Raw genomic sequence first — 20,101 nt, forward strand, 5'->3', positions numbered from 1 at the left:
GGCCATTGGCCAAAGACTGATTTCATTCTCTAATCAATCACTGATGCAGTTTTAAGTACATTTCTAGGACTAGTACATCATTTACCATCATTGTTTTCATCCTCGTAATGCTCCTCTTCGTCGCTCACTTCCTCCAGGCTCGCCCTGGCCCTCGCCTGACGTTCTTCTTCCGTTTTCTCGGTTGTTTTCCGTTCTTCCGTCCGTTGTTTGGAGGACTCCGTGTCGGTGTAGACGGTCGCAGCGTCTCCTTTGGCATGGCCGCCGTCTTCCGCCTCTTTTCCCCTTTCTCCTCCTCCTCCGTCCTTGCCCTGTGGTTCTCCGGCGTCACTCTTCTCTGGCGGCGTGGCGTCCTTTTCGGCGGTTTCGTCCTTCTTTCTTTTAGTTCTCACTCTTCTTCTGGGCTGTGGCTCCTGAACTTTGACCAATGAGGAGGCATCGGTGGAGGTGGGAGGTTCTAGTTCGGCGGCGGTTGACGATTCCTCTTGTTTTGCGCCGCTCCGCGTGTTCCTGCCCTTCACCGCTGTGGAGGGATGAGAGGATGAACCAATGATTGAATTCATGTATGTGTATCCGTTTATTTCTGTACACCTGTGTGTGTGTGTGTGTGTGTGTGTGTGTGTGTGTGTGTGTGTGTGTACCAGACTGCTTGCTTCCCCTCTTCGTCCTGACTCGTCTTCTCCTGGTCACCATTGCCGGCTCCTCCTCCTCTTCCTCCTCCTCCTCTCCTACCTCGTCTAATGTCACAAAGTTCATCTGTTCATCTGAAGAGATAAGAGGGACAGGGAGAGAGTGTAGGGGGGTGAGGAGAGAGAACTTGAATGAAACCACATCAATGATAGAGGTAATACACATGCAAATATGCACACACAAACCTGTTTCGTCGTCATTCTTTGGTTCAGCAGCAGCACTGGAGGGAATCTTGGTCTGATCTTCATCTCTGTCCCCTTCATCAACACCTAGAGCGACTGGAAGCTAGAGAGAGAGATTTGATTTTTTTAAACAAAACCTTTCTTTTAACCCTAGCATCCCTGTTCTGGGCTTGTCATAATGTGCCCTGTATTGTCCGTCCTGAATCCTGATGAAGGTCTAATGACTGAAAATGCGGGTCCTTTTCTTTGTAGTCTTGCGTGGACAGACTGGTGTCTCCCACAATTTTCAAATGCTTCCCTCATACAGTCTGGAGCACGGAAGCTCTGATCATGAGCAATCGATAAATCTAATATAAATCGAAATCATGATCCAAGCATATATAGCTTGCTGCTTAGCAGAAATGGATATATTGTTTAAAATACATGTTTGTGAAACGGAAATGCCAGCTTCTTTGCTCGTATTTTGGGAGGTGTAGTTTCAGACTCTATATAGCCTTTGCGAGACTATTTCCTTTGTTATTCAAAGACACCCTTTTTATGCACTTTTGTCATAAACACCTGTCACCAACCTTTTGAGATGTGCATTGGCCTTAAAAAATAAAATAAAATCACACCTGTGAGTGAGGGGCGCTCTTATCATACATCATCTCATTCAGAATTTGCGTCCACAGCTTCGTCTTCAATGTTTGTGTTACGCAATATTTGTGTTTACAAAAAAAGAATTGTCCATTCATTGTCAATGGCATTTACTTTACTCTACGTTTGTGTTAGGACAAAAGTTTGTGTTTACACACACACACCAAACGCTGGACATAGGAGGGGGTATCACTCCTCAAAAGAGGGCATGTCATAAGGAAATTGGCAAAACTAAATTTCAACTCCAGAGAGCTGTGGTGAGAAATAGAGAAAGATGAAGCAAGGGGAAAAGTGACAGTGAAATATATAGAAGGAAACTAAGATGGAAACAGTTGCTAATTAAAAAGTGACTCAAAGTGTATCATTTCAAACGAAACCTTTACCTCTGGCTTGAAGGCGTCTTCCGATCCATCCTTGCGGTCGGAAGGACAGGGCTCCACCTCTGCACACCTCTGCTCCTCCTCCTCTTCTTCTTCCTCATCGCCGATCTCGTCCAGAGTGACCAGAGCCTGGAGATCTCCCTCGGTCATTTGTCCTGCTTCATTCTCACTATCCCCCTTCCTCTCCTCCCCGTCCTCGCCCCCTTCCCCGGGCTCGTCTGCCCCCACCTCGTCCAGGGTCACGAGACCCATCTCCTCCTCCTCCTCCTCCTCTCTCCCCCTCTTCCTCTCGCAGTCATCTCCGCCCGCTCCTCGGCTGCGGGTGCTACTCCGGCTGCTGCACCTGCGCTCCTTCTCTCGCTTCTCCCTGTCTTTGCTCCTCCTCCTCCGCTCCCGTTCCCTCTCCTTCTCCCTCTCCTTCGTGTCCGCTTGTTTACACATCGTGGCAGCGTGCCGCCTGCCCAGCTCTTCCTCCTCTGCTGCGTCGTCGGGGTAGTTCTCCTCTTCGTCGCTCACTGCGTCCAGGTCGCCGGCCATTGCCTCGCTTTCTTCTTCTTCTTTCTCGGCCGCTTTCCGTTCTTTCATTTGTTTTGGGGAAGACCCCGTATCAGCGCCGGTGGAGATAGCCGCGTCTCTTCTTCTTCCCCGCCTGTTGTCTTCATCTTTTCCTCTTTCCTCCCCTCTCTCCTTTTCTTCCGGTTCTCCGGAGTCACTCGTCTTTGGTGGTGTGGCGTTGTTCTCTGTGGTTTGGCCATGGTCTCTCTCATCAGTCCTCGTCCTCACTCCTCTTCCGGGCCGTGGCACGGCGCTTGCCTCGGGAAGCGTCTCGTCTTCCACAGAATCGACAACGTGATACGTGGCTCCCTGTTCCTCCACTCTGTCGCGTTCTCTTCCCACGTTCTCCTCGGATGCTGCGGCAAGATTCCTCATCTTCGCAAGAGCGTCACATTTCAGGGCTGCTAGCCCCTCCAATGCCTGGAGTATTTTTGAGTATTTTTGAGACATTCGCTGTTCAGCGGCAGTCTCCGCAGCGGCGACTACGTCGTCGGGAGGCGTCTCGTCGCCCACAGAATCGACGACTTCATATGTAGCCTCCTCTTCGTCCTCTTTTTCACGCTCTCCTTCGTTCACCGCCTCCTCAGACTTTCCGACAGGGGCGTCGTTCTTCTTCGTAGGAGCTTCATCCCTTTCAGACATTTTGTCATCCATCTTGCTGGATCCTGCCATCGGTCCTCTTCTGGGCCACGGTTCAGTGGCAGTGATGTCATCATCAAGTGCCTCGTCTTCTACAGAATCGACAAGTTGATAAATAGCCCCCTGTTCCTCCTCTCCGTCGCTTTCCACTTTATCCTCGGATTCTACGGCAGGGGCGTCGTTCTTCGCAGGAGCGTCATTTTTGTTAGACATTTTGGTATTTTTCTCGCTGGTTCTCGTTCCTCTTGTGGTTCCGTGTTCAGCGGCAGTCTCCTCAGCTGCGGTTACGTCATCGGGAGGCGTCTCGTCATCCACAGAATCGACGACCTCATACGTAGCCCCCTGTTCCTCGTCTCCGTCGCTTTCTTCTCCCACTTTCGTCTCGGGTTCTACGGCAGGGGCGTCGTTCTTCGCAGGAATGTCGTCTTCGTTAGACATTTTGGTATCTTTCTCGACGTTCCTCGTTCCTCTCCTGGTTTGCTGTTCAGCGGCAGTCTCCTCAGCTGCGATGACGTCATCGGGAGGCGTCTCGTCATCCACAGAATCGACAACTTCGTACGTAGCGTCCTGTTCGTCCTCGCTTTCACGCTCTCCTTCCACCGTCTCCTCAGATCCTCCGACAGGGGGACAGTTTTTCCTCATAGGAGCTTCATCCTTTTCAGACATTTTGCCATCTACCTTGCTGGATCCTGCCACCCTTCCTCTTCTGGGCCGTGGTTCAGTGGCAGTGTTCTTAGCATCGAGCGCCTCGTCTTCCACAGAATCGACCACGTGATACGTAGCATCCTGTTCCTCCTCCTTTTTGTCTTCTGGTTCTCCGACAGGGGCATCACTTTTCATCTTCGATGGCGCGTCATCCTTTTTCGTGGTCTTGGCGTCGTCTTTCCTGCTGGTTCTTGTTCCTCTTCTGGGCCGTTGTTCGGTAGCAGTCTCCTCAGCTGTGGTTAAGTTATCGGGAACCGTCTCGCCTTCCACAGAATCGACAACTTGATATGTGGCCTCCCGTTCCTCCTCTTTCTGGCCTTCTCCCCTCGCCTTCTCCTCCGCGTCGTTCTTCTTTGTAGGAGTGACGTCCTTTTGAGACATTTTGCCATCTTTCTTGCCGGTTCTTGCCGTCTTTCCTTTGGTGGGAGGTTGTGCAGTGGCGGTGACGACGTCAGCAGGCACCTCGTCTTCCACAGAATCGACCACGCGATACACATCTTCCTGTTCCTGCTCCTGGTTTTCGACGTCGTCCTTTTTATTCAGTTTGGTGTGGTCTGGCTTGCTGCTTCTCGTCCCTCTTCGGGGTCGTTGTTCAGCGGCAGCTCCTTCAGTAGCGGTGACGTCATCACCAAGTCCTTTGCTTTGCACAGACTCGGAGACATCCATTTTTGTCATTTTGTCTTCCGTCTTAGACGTTCTTTCGCTTTTTCTTCTCTGGGACTGTCTCGTAGCACCCTCGGTCTTCTTTGTGGATTTGTCCTCATTTTTGGACACCTTGGCATTGTCGTTTTTGTCTGCTCTCGTCACCCTACTTGGTCGCTTTCCTCTGCCAGAGACGTCGGAATGTGAGACGTCTTCTCTCTGCTCGTCCTCAAAGGAGTCGACGATCTGGTAGGTAGGCTCCTCTTCCTCCTTGTCTTTAGCCTCTTCCTGTGTTTTGGACGCCACAGAGGCATCGCTGATCTTCATGCTTGGTTTGTCATCTTTTTTATTTTCCTCCTCCGTCATCCCTTCCTTCTGGCCCGCTGTCAGCTCGATGCCGACTTGCTCGTCTTCAGTGGAATCTATAATTTGATACGAGGTCTCTTCTACTACATCTTCCTCCTCCGTTTCTCTCATTTCTGCTGTGGTCTTGCCCTTCTTCGGCCGCTTGTCGTCTTTTTCAGCCGTTCGACTGTGTCTCGCACTCGTTCTTTTGTCCTTCCCTCTGCTCGATTGTTCTGGGGTTCGACTTGGCTCCTCTTCAAAAGAATCTACGACCTCATATGCGCCTTCCTCTTTGCTTAATTCCTTTGTGGCGTCACCCTTCCTCGATGGGGTGTACGCTCTTTGGGACAGTCTGTCGGATGTTTTGCCTTTTCTTTCATTCCTGGATGCCACTGTAGTGGCCCCGGTCTTCTTTGTCGGTTTGTCTTTTGCAGTCGTTCTGCTCTGTGTCCTGGTTTGTCCTCCCTTGTCTTCAGTATCTGAGCAGTTGTCGACAGAGTCTATTACTTGGAATGTGTCTTCGTCCTCTTCCGTTTGACTAGTGTCAACTGCATGCAACACCTGGAAAGGCTCCTCTTCCGGTAGAGGCATTTCTGGGTGTCCGTCACCCACGACAGTTTGATCAGCATGACTGACTAATGCGTCAACAGCCGTTAGATCTTCTTCGATACTGTCCAACACTTGGAAAGAATCCTTCATTTGAATTTGACTCGTGCTTTCGTTCTTGTCTTCACCTGTGACACCGTCTGAAACCTGATGGGGCCCCTCGTGTGAAGACGGGTCTCCTGTTTCAGGCTGCCGGCTTTCTGGTGCACCACCGCTGTCCCCAAGATGGCCAGTCTCCTCATCTGCCTGGTGCTCCACTGAATCGAGAATTTGGAACTTTTCACGTTCAGGTTTCTCGTCACCTTGGTCTTTCCCCTCCTCACTAGATTCCTTCGGCTCTGTCCCGAGGTGGTCTTCATCAAGGCCGTGCTTAAGAGAGGACAAGGCACTGCTTTGGTTCTCTTTCTCCAGACGAGGAGAGTCATTCTCTGCTCGGCTTCCCTCTCCTCCCTGTGCGGACGTCTCTGATGAGTCTTCCCCGTGTGTCTCCGACGCAGCACTTTTCAACGCAGCGGTCTCCGCTGACACCGTGTGGTCTGGCATTGCAACTACACCCTCCGTGACTGGGACGCCGAGGGGCTCTGCCGTGTCTTTCACCTTTGTTGCTTTCGTTGCTTCAGTATTGGCATGGGCGGATGAACGCGTGCTGCGGCGGGGGGGATTCGGTTTGACGGCAGATTTCCCCCGAGATGTGGGCGTCTTTCTCTGCGGCGATTTATGAGCGATGTGGGAGGAAAGGGTTTCAGCCGACGGAGAGGAAGTGGAGGACTTGGCAAGGGCGGAAGAGGAGGATGGAGAAGAGAGGGAGGTGGTGGTGGTGGACGGCGTGGTTGTAGACGAGTCCTGAGTTTCGGGAGAAATCGAAATTAATCTAGAGCTGTGGCTTGATTGGTTTTGTTTTGTGGACGTAGAGGTTTTCTCTGCCAGTTGTTTTGTGGACGAGGCAGGCGTAGAGGTTTCCTCTGGCGGTTCTTCGGACTCGGAAAGACAGAAGGAGCTTTCGTCCTCCACAAAGCCAATCTCGTCCAACGTGACGAAATCTCCAAAGTCATCTGGGATGAATGACTCGTCAGCCATGGCATGCCTGCCCTGTAAAATGCGGAGAAATGATATCATCATCATCATTGATTGAATAGTCACCCTAAACTTAGCCTGGAACTCACCTATGCCGGGAGAAACTGTGCGCAGCTGCTGGACATGAGACTAATTAATTAATTTGAGACAGCCAGTGTTCTATCCGACCGTGGTTATATCCCATAACCCGGGGGTGGCTGGCTGTCAAACAGTTAATTCATTATATTTCAAGGGGGAATCCTGCTCAGCTAAAATCTTATTTGAATGGTGTCTGTATTATTTGCGTTTATATTATGCTATAGATGGTTACATGTTGAAAGATAGTAGTCACATAATCATTCATCGTTATGTGTTGTACATAACACTACTGCATCAGTCTACCAATGGGCTATTATGTAGCTGGTTGCATTTTCAGCCACATTTTGATATTTTCAGTAAATACTGCATTGCATTACGTATCGTAATGCAAATCATAACATGCTTCATGTATCAGGATGTGTGTCTGCATGCACATCATGAGCTGTGTGCCAATACCTAGGCCTAGTTACTGATTCAATGCAATGCAGAAATGCTCTGTTACAAGTAAAAGTTTGGGAATTAAAAATGTACTTGAGTAAACATACAAAGGTATTGGCATCCAAATGTATTTAAAGTACCAAAACGTAACAGTAATCAATATGCAGAATGTCCCATTTCACAAATAAAATAAAATAAATCATTTGAAAATATCTACACGCTCACAATGTGTCGCATATGGCATTGCGGCGCATTGTGATTGGCTATTTGAAAATGTCTGAAATTAATAGACTGAAGTGGTTACTGTATGTAACATAGTGTATGTTTTGTAATCAAACTGAAGTTTGTAGGTCTGCTATTTTTGAAAAATCGAAGGACGACTGACATAGAAACATGGCTTTTTCAGAAAACTGTCAGGATGTAGAAGACATTTTTAGAATCTGATCTCAGGTCAAAAGTGTCTTAAGTACAGTACTTGGTGACTTTACACCACTGCGAGTCACTCACCCTTCTATCCTCCTCCTCCTCTCTCCTCCGTCTCTTAGACGGGGGACTCGGCTCTCGCCTGCTCCTTCGGGACGAGGAGGAGGAGCCATGCGTTCTCTTGGAGGGAGGAGGCGGCGAAGGAGGCGAGCGGAAGCCCTCGGAGGAGGAGGACGGGCCGCGGCTGCTCCTGGGGCGCCCGGAGGAGGAGTCACTCCTCTCCTCGTGAGGGGCGGCGGAGGTCTGGATTGGAAGGGGATTGAGAACACACGACACGTTGAAGAAGAAAACCATAGACAACAGCGTTGATTCTTTTTTGTTTGTGAGGGTACACATGTGGACAGGGGCAGAACATGCAAACTCCACACAGAAAGGCCCTTTCGCCGACCCCGCCCAGGGTATGGGCACTGGTGACACGGAGGAGAGAACACGGCCACAGCGTCCCCAGCGGGAATCGAACCCAGGTCCTTCTAGCTGTGAGGCGACAGCACTACCGACTGTACCACCTTTCCTTTCCTTAGATTTTTGACAGCTAATTTTTATAAGCTTTTGAATACATTTTCATTTAGTGTTAGTCATATTTTAGTCATCTGAAAAGTCGTAGTTTTAGTCAACTAAATAACACAATTATTTTGGCAGACTTGTAATGCCCGATTTTACACTTGTTGTAAGCAGCAACTAAACATACACTAAATTGTTTTAGTTCTACTGGAGCTCTTCTTTACTAGTCCCTCCCTAACATTGTAGTCTAGTTTTTATTTTATTGTCAATATATTGTTATAGTCATCAGAGCTTAGTTTTTATTTACTTTGTCACTGAAAAAAGGTAGTCGACGAAAAAAAATCTGTTGTAGTTTTAGTCGACAAAACTAACATTGGAATAGGAAAGAATGGGAAGGAAGGACACACACATAGCCAGTTAGGTACCCATAAGGAGCTCGTCTCACCTCCGCCCCCTGCCTCTCTCTGGTCTGACGGCGCTCCCGAAGAGCAACGGTCAGAGCGCGGAAGAAGTCATCGGTGATCGGGGGAAGTTCCGGCGCCTTGCCCTCGGCCTGCGCACGCCCCGGAGAGAGGACGGCGTCCTTCGACGCGCCCGAATCGCTGGGGGACTCGGGCACTCTAGGAGCCGCAGCGCTGGGCGGGTCGCTGAGAACGGCGTCGGCCCGTTTGGTGTCGGCCACCACGGGCACTGGAGAGGCGGCGTCGGCGGCACCCGTCGATGACGTGGTAGGAACTTTAACGGGGGCTCCAGGACCCGCGGTTCGTTGAGACAGGTGCAGACCAGTGCGAAGTTTCAGCTGGTTGCAGATGACTATTACAGACTGCATGGGGTAGTTCACTTGCTCTTTAGACTTGACTTGCGTCCTGCGTTGCGCTTTGTTGAGCCGGGACACAAAGGTGAGCGCGCTGAGCGTACAGAAAAGAGAAAGGAGAGAAAGCATTAGCTGTTGATCCGCCACGTTGAATTGAGCCTCCAAAGCACCACTTCACCCATTTTAGGCCTAGTCGTTAATTTTGTCCTCGCTAATGCTCACAAGATATCATTTGATTTCCATATACTCACTGTAGCAGGCACCACAATGGAAAAGGCTGTTTATTAATGAAACCACGCTCACCTGAGAAAACCTTCCACATATGGTGTAACAATGTCGTAGTTGAGTGGACCAAGCTTTGCCCTCAGCTGCGGGGATATGTTAGGATAGTTGAGGAAATGTCTTTTGACGGTCTCGAGCGCACTGCAAGTACGCATATGAAATATGACCTGCGCGCGCACACACACACACACACACACACACACACACACACACACACACACACAGAGAGAGAGAACAGAATCAGAATCATTTTATTTGTCATTTTCCTATGTACTTGCATACAAAAGAACATGAAATATCGTTTCCCCTCAGTTATTGGCAGTGCAACATAAAACATAGAGCCTATTTAAAAACACAAGCCAAAAACTAAAACCAAACATGGACAAACATTTAAGAAGAGTCCCCAGTATGTATGATGACGTGCAATTCACACAAAAACACATTCAAGCCAATATATCAGACTATAAATGCATACTATATATTAATACTACCAGTAAGACGCCCTAAGGGCAAGAAGTGATCTCGCCCTTGCACGCATCTGCCTGGGTGACGGCAGACTGCTGGGCTGGCATTTTGGCATGGGGGGTCAGATCAACACATGGAAAAGATTCTGTACTTGTCATATATGGAGTGTGTCTTGAGTGTACAGGGTTTGATGAGGTCAGTTCAACATATGGAATGTCAGAACAGGTCAGCTCCATATATGGAGATCTATGGTGGCAGCGGGGCAGTGTCTTGAGTGTACAGGGTTTGATGAGGGCGCAGGTAGGGCCGGGCCTTAATTTCCGGGCCGGTTGAGAACTCTAGTTTTCGCCGGCTGCCAGGCGCGGCTGCACTATTAACTTTTGGGGAGACTGCCGTCGGCAGACTGCAACATAGACCCACAGAGGAGTACAATAGAATAAATCTCATTAATATATCTTATCAATTGCCTTTGTAATTAAAATGTAAAATTGTAAAGAGACTTTATGGACACCCTGTATATCTAATGGAGTGGTTCCCAAAACTTCAGCTCAAGACCCAAAAGAGAAATCAGTCGTTTTGCACCTAGCGTGTGAACGTGTGCGTGCACTCACCCTGTTGGCCAGTGGGAGGCAGTCTTCCACTGGTCCAAAGATGGTCACCATCTGTATGAGCTTTTTAATGACGTCCAAGGTGACTGGAAGGCCTCTCAACTTCACCACCAACAGACGGTTCTCATATTCCATCTAGCAAGTTCAGAAGAGTGTGTCACTGTACGCCCTGAGCCCATCATTAAGATTCGCACAACAGAGCGCATATATACACATATATATATATATATATATATATATATATATATATATACACACACCCCCCCTGAACACCTTTCATGGTCGAAACATGTTGGCAGTTGCCTTTTGGACCTTGTACACTAGGAAATGCATGAAGTGTGGTGCCGTTTGTCGGACGAGCAAAAAGTTAAGCAAAAGTAAAGCGGTAGGCAGCGGTGCTTCTCAATACAATAACTTATTCAATGCCTAAATATTACTTATTTTAAACGTGTGGGGACAAATGTACTTACTTGTTTTTTGTTGGCGAACGTTTTGTACAACACGGCCTGCAGACAAGATAAACACAGACAAAATAAACACATGAAACAAGAGCACACCATGTAGTACAGCATGATATACATGTGGATTTGCATATTATTGGCCAACAGCTCAGACTGCTACACCAGCCCTCATTTAGATGGACTCGTACAAACTACTGTACACGTGCCTACTAGGTGATCAGTTGTTTTCCACACACCCACAGTTATTCCAAAAAGAAAAGGAGAAAATCCCATTAATTCAATTGGTGGCAATGTCGAGATGTCTCCCGCTCAGGGCATGAACCCAGCTATGCCAATGACGAGAAATATAGATTACTATTAATCCAGAATCTTCACTCTTATATTTACGGCCCATTAGCTTCTCCGTCGCTAGGCAGCGCTTGCTTCCGCGGTGTGATGTCATTACAATGTGTCCAGCCCGTCCACATACATTACAAGTGCCATCTTTAGCAGCGTTTTCCTCTGAATTGAGGCTCAGATTGAGGTGATATGATCATTTTATAAGCGCTTCTGATAAAAGAATAGTGACTAGCGCCCGCCCCGGAAATGACCCATTATTACTTCCGGTTCACGGGGGGGAAATCAAAGGGTCTTCTTTGGGGCCTTTCCTGTGCATTCTGTTGGCACTGGCGCCACAGTCAATGGTGGTAGTTATCGAGGCAGCCATGTTCGACCCGTTTAGTTCCTTCTGCAGTTAAGGTCACTCACCTCAGCGCCGATCTACAAGCTCACAGTGCTTCGGCTATTTTCACTATTATATGGTTCTCCTTTTGATTTTGTGTTATTTTTTTTTTACTGCTTTTGTATGTGTATATCAAAACTCTTCTTTAATGATTCCCCTCACCCAGGGAAATGTGATGACTGTGTGTGTGTGTGTGTGTGTGTGTGTGTGTGTGTGTGTGTGTGTGTGACTGTGTGTGGGGCGTGTATACCTCATTCCAACACATTTTTAGGCCAAGCACGATGTGGAAATGGAGTTTAAGGATGCCTTTCAGACGCGCTGGTGTCTTGTTTTGAACAAACACAGCATCACAGCACGACGTCCAGTCTGGAAAGTACAGAAAGGCCTGGATGGAAGCAAGGACAGAAAACAATGAGAAAGAGCCATGTGGCTGCTAGTATACATTTAGTGGTTTTCCAAGTGGCATCCGGGGATCCCCTTTAAACCTACTTATATTTGGCTTGTATAGATGATCTACAAACTCGTAGCGCATCAGAGAGAGCTTATACATCTCTTTTTTTTTTATTTATTAAAAAACAGACTTTGCAGATGGGGGTCTTACCACAGAATCAGAGTACAATTGGGTACAAACTCTATAAAATACCTTTTCCAATCAAAATGAAATTTGACATTAGCTGTGAGCCCGTTTGTTGCACTGCCTTGCCAGCAGGCAAATCTGTTTGTATAGTGCCTATTCTTTAATCATTGTGTGAATTAAATTGTATTGTAAATGGTACCGTTATCTCAATGACCCTATAAATTGGGGCAACCTAAGGAACTTGCGAATAAATAAAAAGGTTCTAATGAACAATTATATTTCGGTATATACAGTGCATGCGTTTTCTTCGCTCACCGTCCTTTGTAAAGGCAGTACCACAATCTGGTAATACCAGCCATGCAGGCTTTTACAGATGCCGTGTTTTGGGTCTCGGACCAAACTCTGGATGTCCCCTTGACTGTAGCCCTCGTCAGGCAGGCCAGTGATCATCAACACGGTAGGCAGAGGATCTCCACAAGCCACCACACGCCTCACCACCTACAAAATAAAAAGTAAATTGAGAAAATCCTCTACATACCTCAGATTTGAAATGATCAAGGTCTGCTTAAATCAAAGCTCTGCTGTATCATTCATCTAGACCGGACACCGGCTTACTCGGGAACGATACAAGTTGGAATGCATGCCCCACCCGCTTATGCAATGACACTTATATTGTCAGTGTAGCTGGCCAAAACGTGTATGTTGGCTCGTCAGAGGTAAATAAAAAGGAACAGGACATTTATTGAGTGCTGGCATTCCTTCTTTCTATTGGATATCTTTGAGCCTTGCACCAACAAGAATGGACCCTTCTTTAACTGGAGTGTTGCGGGTATCTTGGTATTCACTAACTAAAAGAATACTTCACAAAACCACCTAGTGTAATACTCTCGATCACACATTTAAACTTACCAGTAATTCCCTTTGAGAGACCAAATACAGCTTAAATTTTTTTAAATAAAAAAATCAGATCAATATATCCTAACCATGCTTGATAGCCTCATAAAAGAGTTAACACTCCCTAAAAATCACACTTGTGTGAAGTGAATTGCGGCAAGGTCCTGGCAGTCCTGCAGTATATGGACTTCCCTGTAACGCATGATCAAATATGGAGTCCAGGCCAGTCTATGCCATCATTACCATGGACTGGCCTTGACACCATGATATAAGTCCAAAATGTTCATTTTTCAGGAAATGAAAAATGAATGTATGAAGATAAAGAATTGTTTTGTTTCTCTTGCCATAACACCCAGCGCCTCTGTGAACAAACATGTTTTTACCCTTGAGTATGCTCTCGTAGCAGACAGCCAGTCTCCAACTAACTTGTTAGCTGGTTTCTTATTAGCGTTATTAAATATGGAATCCTTAAATATTTCCATTAGAGGTAGTGGAGTTAGTTGCTTTAGCAGACATTTTGAGGATCTAGGATCTTGAGGAGTTGTCCAAAGCACTTTTTACTACTTTCCATTGGTTCAATAGTTTCGTAAAACAACACACAGACGTAAAGGGTGTTCAATAGCACAGATGTATGCCAAAAATATATATCAAAATCCTCAAATTTAGTTATGAGGTTTCCTCCCGACAGCAACGAATACAGCCTGGTACTCCATGTATGGGGATTTTACTCTTTTGCTCTTTCTTGCATTCTTTCTTCTATCCCTGTGTTTGTTTGAATGTTGTTATCTATGCTGCTGCATTATCTGAAAAAAGTTTTACTCTTATGTACCTGTACACAAGATGTAACAATAAAGTACAATGTTGAACCTTTAACATGCTCGCACATGCGTACATGGGCAGGCAGGGACTAGCGCAGTTATAGGATATCTTGTATAAATTCATATAGTGCTCCTAAGCCAAACGTTCTCGAGCCTGTGTATCTCTGAAGGAATAGTCTAAACATTAAGTTAAAAATCACCAAAACCACTCATTTAGTTAATCTCACCCTTTCTTTTACTTTAAACTTACAATTGGTAGTCGATTAATTTACCTCAATCCTTTGAAGAACGAAAACCCCATACTTCTCTCATAGGAATGTTTTTATTATTATAATAAAAAGCTTGATTGAAAGTAAACACTGATTTGTAATATACAGAAAACTTTAAATGGAAAGGTAGTGTCGTAAAACAGACAAAGATGGGTTCATCTCCATTCAAAACGTTAATGGCTCAGGACACCACAAATCACTTTTTCTTATTCTTTAACAAAAATAATTGTGTGCAGAACTTTCTACCGTTCTGCAGCCATTTCTCTCAATTTTCAGGTTTCTGTGTAGAAAGGAAATAATTGGCACCACTCATAACATATTTGCTCAATGTGTTCCAAACTTCTGTTAGTTTTCTATAGACTCGGTCAGCAGGGGGGGGGGGGGGGGTGTCCTGACCCTTTAAGTCCTAGTACATAAGGCCATTAACAATTTAGTAGAGATACAGACATGCCTAGAATTCTCTACTAAATTCATCAGAACATACTGAGCTGATAAGATGTATGTGATCTAGGCAAACAGTAAATTATAAAAGGATTGTATGTTCATTTAACAACGACTAAAATCCAGTTAAAATGCATCTTACTACAACCCCGACAATGTAGGGGGTTCATACCTCAGCAGTTCATACAACAACAAATAAAGACATAACATGGGGCGTGTGTATCGCGAGACAGAGGCAAGCTTTTGCGGAAGCATAGCGGAAGTTTGCCGTACAAAGAAAAGTGCACAGGGCAGCAACGACAAATATACCAAGACATTATTTTTTTAATGAATTGTATACTTTAGAAGATAGCAGAAATAGCAGATCTATACGCAAAGTGACGCGTTGTAAATTGCCTTATAATTGGACCGGCTGGAGTGGGTGTTTAACAAACTGCTGTTTTGTTTTTGAGGGGGGGAAATTATGTGACTATCAACACAAATATTATTCCATCATAATATTCATATATAGGAGAGTGGTTTCCCCCTCCCTTCACTCACACAACAGCAATAGACTACCTCTTCCTCTTTCAGCTGGCAGACCACTTCCCAGGCCCAAACCCTCAAACATTCTCTACTCGGCACAGAATCTGACTGGCCGGTCACTGATAATGGCCAATCAGCTGAAAACTGGCGGATTGTTGTGATAAATTGCTTCATGCATTCTCTACAATTTATCTTTGCATTCAGTCTGGTTAGCATTCAGACAATTTTGCATTGTACTTGCATTGTACAAGTCACAAAACTTTCTGACTTTTTGCTCTGGTTTGGAACACATGTACAAAGGTCATTAAGCACAGAAGTGATTGGTATACCAAGATTGCATTGAATTATTAGTGATAGCTGCAAAACAGTGAAATTGTCATGGTAGGGGCAGTGCATGGGCTATCGTTTTGCTCTTTCACTGTGCCGGGCTTGCTCCTTGTTGAAAGGAAGCCTTGCCCTTGCCTTTGTCACAAGTGCACGCCAAGTACGCTCCTTGTTGAGCTTCTGGATTATACTCCTTAGTTTCTTTATTTCTTCGTTTTTGGGGTCCGTCTGTTTTAATTTATTCTTTTTCTTTTTAAGAGAACCAGAGACAGGGTCTGATGCAAGTCCAACATTTTGATCAACACTCTCTTGCTCAGGCTCAACATGATCATGGCGGACAAACCTCCCCACATCACCCAGGTGTGTGATTCCATTAAGCCTAGGCCCGGCCCACTGGTTGGGACAGTGGTGGGGTAAAGCCAACCAGCCTAACATCCGAGCCTGAGCTCCAAGGCCTAGTGGCCTGGACATTAACCGACACCATGGACCCAGTGGGTGGTCAAAAATGGTGACGTTAATAGGTTCTGTCCCACAGGGTACATCCCATTCACCATCCTCTCGTCTCCGAGGCTCATAGGTATGTTCGGTCCACACAGTGGACATAGGAATTAGTTTAGCCAACTTAGCCTCCGTGTCCCGGCGCATTATGGACCCGCTCTGGACTTCTCCAAACCTGCCCCACGCAGCCTTCAACCACATTCGAGGACCCTCTCTGAGTTGTTCTTCAGTAAGGAGCTCTCCATCTGGGGTGAAAAGGGCCATATTTATTTTCTCAGGCCCTTTCTTTTCAGGGTCCTCAAAACCACCCGGCGTAGTTACAATTTGGCTGGGACCAGCAGGTGTGTCCATGGGTTCCATGGCACCTTTGTTTTCCAGAATTTTCATGGCCACGCAGGGAACCCCACCATACTGTTGTGAACTATTAGGATCTTCCATCTGCTGTCCACATTCTTTCTGTTCTAGGGTCTCGCTTTGTTCTTCAGTAAGGAGCTCTCCATCTGGGGTGAAAAGGGCCACTAGTGGAAGGTTTTTCTTCAGAGGCCCTTTCTTTTCAAGGTCCTCAGAACCACCCGGTGTGGTTAACATTTGGCTGGGACCAGCAGGTGTGTCCATGGGTTCCATGGCACCTTTGTTTTCCAGGATTTTCATGGCCACGCAGGGAACCCCACCATGCTGTTGTGAACTATTAAGATCTTCCATCTGCTGTCCACATTCTTTCTGTTCTAGGGTCTCGCTTTGTTCTTCAGTAAGGAGCTCTCCATCTGGGGTGAAAAGGGCCACTAGTGGAAGGTTTTTCTTCAGAGGCCCTTTCTTTTCAAGGTCCTCAGAACCACCCGGTGTGGTTAACATTTGGCTGGGACCAGCAGGTGTGTCCATGGGTTCCATGGCACCTTTGTTTTCCAGGATTTTCATGGCCACGCAGGGAACACCACCATGCTGTTGTGAACTATTAAGATCTTCCATCTGCTGTCCACATTCTTTCTGTTCTAGGGTCTCGCTTTGTTCTTCAGTGAGGAGCTCTGCATCTGGGGTGAAAAGGGTCACTAGTGGAAGGTTTTTCTTCGGAGGCCCTTTCATTTCAAGGTCCTCAACACCACCCGGTGTGGTTAACATTTTTACACCCTCTCTAGTCTTTTGCTCAAGCTCTACATGATCATGACGGACAAACCTCCCCCCATCACCCAGATGTGTGATCCCATTAAGCCTAAACACGGGAAATTGCTTGGGACGGTGGGGTAAAGTCATATAGCAAAACATCCGAGCCTGAACCTGCGTTCCAGAGCCAAGCGGCCTGGACCATAACAGACACCATGGACCCCATTGGTGGTCAAAAATGGTAATGTTAATTGGATATGTCCCACAGGGTACATCCCATTCACCATCCTCTCGTCTCCAAGGCTCATAGGAGTGTTTGGCCCAAACAGTGGACATGGCAACCCTTTCAGACAATTCGCTTTGATGCACCCGGCGCATTATGGACCCGCTCTGGACTTCTCCAAACCTGCCCCACGCAACCTTCAACCACATCCGAGGACCCTCTCGGAGTTGTTCTTCAGTAAGCAGCTCTCCATCTGGGGTGAAAAGGGCATGAATTTTTCTCTTAGGCCCTTTCTTTTCAGGGTCCTCAAAACCACCCGGCGTGGTTACAATTTGGCTTGGACCAGCAGGTGTGTCCATGGGTTCCATGGCACCTTTGTTTTCCAGGATTTTCATGGCCACGCAGGGAACACCACCATACTGTTGTGAACAATTAGGAACTTCCTCCTGCTGTCCACATTCTTTCTGTTCTAGGGTCTCGCTTTGTTCTTCAGTAAGGAGCTCTCCACCTGGGGTGAAAAGGTTTTTCTTCGGAGGCCCTTTCTTTTCAAGGTCCTCAACACCACCCGGCGTGGTTAACATTTTTACACCCTCTCTAGTCTCTTGCCCAGGCTCTACAGAGTCTACATGCTCATTACGGACAAACCTCCCCCCATCACCCAGATGTGTGATCCCATTAAGCCTTAACACTTTTTTAAATTGCTTGCGACGGTGGGGTAAAGTCATATAGCAAAACATCCGAGCCTGAGCCTGCGTTCCAGGGCCAAGCGGCCTGGACCATAACAGACACCATGGACCCTTTTGGTTTTCAAAAATGGTAACGTTAATTGGCTCTGTCCCACAGGGTACATCCCATTCACCATCCTCTCGTCTCCAAGGCTGATAGGAGTGTTTGGCCCAAACAGTGGACATGGCAACCATTTTAGACAACTTGCCTGGACCCCCCTGACGCATCATGGACCTGCGCGGGACTTCTCCAAACCTGCCCCACGCAACCTTCAACCACATTCGAGGCCCCTCTCGGAGTTGATCGTCAGTAAGGAGCTTACCCTTTGGTGTGAAAAGGGCCATGATTTTTTTCTCAGGCTCTTTCTTTTTTGGGTCCTTACCACCACCCGGCGTGGTTACAATTTGGCTGGGACCAGCAGGTGTGTCCATGGGTTCCATGGCACCTTTGTTTTCCAGGATTTTCATGGCCATGCAGGGAACACCACCATACTGCTGTCCACATTCTTTCTGTTCTAGGATCTCGCTTAGTTCTTTAGCTAAAATACTATCCTTTCCGTCCTCACAGGATCCCTCGCCTTGGGCAAGGGGACAGTGGGGTAACGCCATCCAGCAAAACATCCGAGCCTGAGTTACAAAACCTAGCGGCCTGGAAATTAACAGACACCATGGACCCAGTGGGTGGTTATAAATGGTTACGTTAATTGGTTCTGTGCCACAGGGTACATCCCAATCACCATGCTCTCGTTTCCGAGGCTCATAGGCATGTTCGGCCCAAACAGTGGACAAAGCAATCAGGTCAACCATCTTAGCCAACATCGCCTGTTGTATTATGGACCCGCTCGTGATTTTTCCAAAGCTGCCCAACGCAACCTTCAACCACATTCGAGGACCCTCTCTGAGTTGTTCTTCAGTAAGGAGCTCTCCATCTGAGGTGAAAAGGGACATGATTTTCTTCTCAGGCTCTTTCTTTTCAGGCTCCTCAAAACCACCCAAAGTGTTTACAATTTGGCTGGGACCAGCAGGTGTGTCCATGGGTTCCATGGCACCTTTGTTTTCCAGGTTTTTCACAGGATCCGTCCCCGTGGGCAAGATGAATCTGAATCGTTGGCCCAGAATGATCTTCTGGGCCAACAAGGCCCATGGGCCCTTGGGTTCCATGGCATCCCATGGGCCCACGGGTTCCATGGCACCTTTGTTTTCCAGGGTTCTTTTTTTGTTTTCAATCAACCCTTGTTTTAATTTATTGTCATTTTTCCTTTTAAGGGCACCAGAGACAGGGTCTGAGGCAGGTCCAAAACCTTGAAAGGTCACTAGGTCAACACCCTCTATAGTCTCTTGCTCAGGCTCAACATGATCATGACGGACAAACCTCCCCCCAACACCCAGGTGTGTGATCCCATTGAGCCTAGACCCAGCCCACTGGTTTGGACCGTGGGGTAAAGCCATCCAGCAAAACATCTGAGCCTGAGTTCCAGGGCCTAGCGGCCTGGTCATTAACTGACACCATGGACCATGTGGGTGGTCAAAAATGGTGACTTTAATTGCTTCTGTCCCACAGGGTACATCCCATTCACCATCCTCTCGTCTCCAAGGCTCATAGGAATGTTCGGCCCAAACGGTGGACATAGCAACCCATTTAGACATCATCCCCTTTGGATACCACGCGGGTAAACACATTATGGACCCGCTCGGGACTTCTCCAAACCTGCCCCACGCAGCCTTCAACCACATTCCAGGACCCTCTCTGAGCTGTTTGTCAGTAAGGAGCTCTCCAGCTGAGGTGAAAAGGGCCATGTTTATTTTCTCAGGCCCTTTCTTTTCAGGGTCCTCAAAACCACCCGGCGTGGTTACAATTTGGCTGGGACCAGCAGGTGTGTCCATGGGTTCCATGGCACCTTTGTTTTCCAGGTTTTTCATAGCCAAGCAGGGAACACCACCATACTGTTGTGAACAATCAGGAACTTCCTCCTGCTGTCTAGAGTCTTTCTGTTCTAGGGTCTCGCTTAGTTCATTAGCTAAAATACTATCATTTCCGTCCTCACAGGATTCGTCCCCTTGGGCAAGAAGAATCGACTGATCCTCTGGGTCAACAAGGATCGGCTGTGGTTCAGGAGTCAATGTAATGGACGAATCTCCAACCACAGCAGTCAGACGATTCTGGAAAAGGAACAGAGATAGCTAGTTCACTTCTCATCGCTGCACAATGTGCACATACGTAATCAGCCTTTCAACACCTACATTTTGCTCCCCTAAGCTAGGGTTCAGTAGTTGAGCACACACCAGTTCAAATAAGTTGAAAACATTGAAAGTTAACATTACAGTTTACATCAACCATTATAGGACCAACATTCACAGGAAAAAACACCACTAGTAACTGTAGCAACACTATGCTGTAGCCAGACCG

The 20,101-nt window shown here is 47.1% G+C and overlaps 1 protein-coding gene across 3 annotated transcripts in view; it reads right to left on the reverse strand.

Annotated features, from left to right (window-relative positions):
- LOC308335449 (uncharacterized protein) overlaps window positions 1–20,101 on the reverse strand; it is a 54,277-nt gene that overhangs the window by 2,460 nt on the left and 31,716 nt on the right. For all 3 annotated transcript variants that reach the window (XM_080792486.1, XM_080792485.1, XM_080792484.1), the window contains 11 exons: window positions 12,195–12,377; window positions 11,553–11,687; window positions 10,591–10,626; window positions 10,124–10,255; window positions 9,069–9,214; window positions 8,397–8,859; window positions 7,458–7,693; window positions 1,889–6,461; window positions 873–972; window positions 639–761; window positions 86–520 (listed from right to left, as the gene is read on the reverse strand). In XM_080792486.1, the coding sequence (XP_080648612.1) occupies window positions 86–520; window positions 639–761; window positions 873–972; window positions 1,889–6,461; window positions 7,458–7,693; window positions 8,397–8,859; window positions 9,069–9,214; window positions 10,124–10,255; window positions 10,591–10,626; window positions 11,553–11,687; window positions 12,195–12,377 (6,562 nt within the window). The remainder of the gene's footprint in view (window positions 1–85; window positions 521–638; window positions 762–872; window positions 973–1,888; window positions 6,462–7,457; window positions 7,694–8,396; window positions 8,860–9,068; window positions 9,215–10,123; window positions 10,256–10,590; window positions 10,627–11,552; window positions 11,688–12,194; window positions 12,378–20,101) is intronic.

This window comes from Protomyctophum bolini, assembly GCF_963924005.1.
Source record: "Protomyctophum bolini genome assembly, chromosome: 20".
Lineage (NCBI taxonomy): Eukaryota > Metazoa > Chordata > Actinopteri > Myctophiformes > Myctophidae > Protomyctophum > Protomyctophum bolini.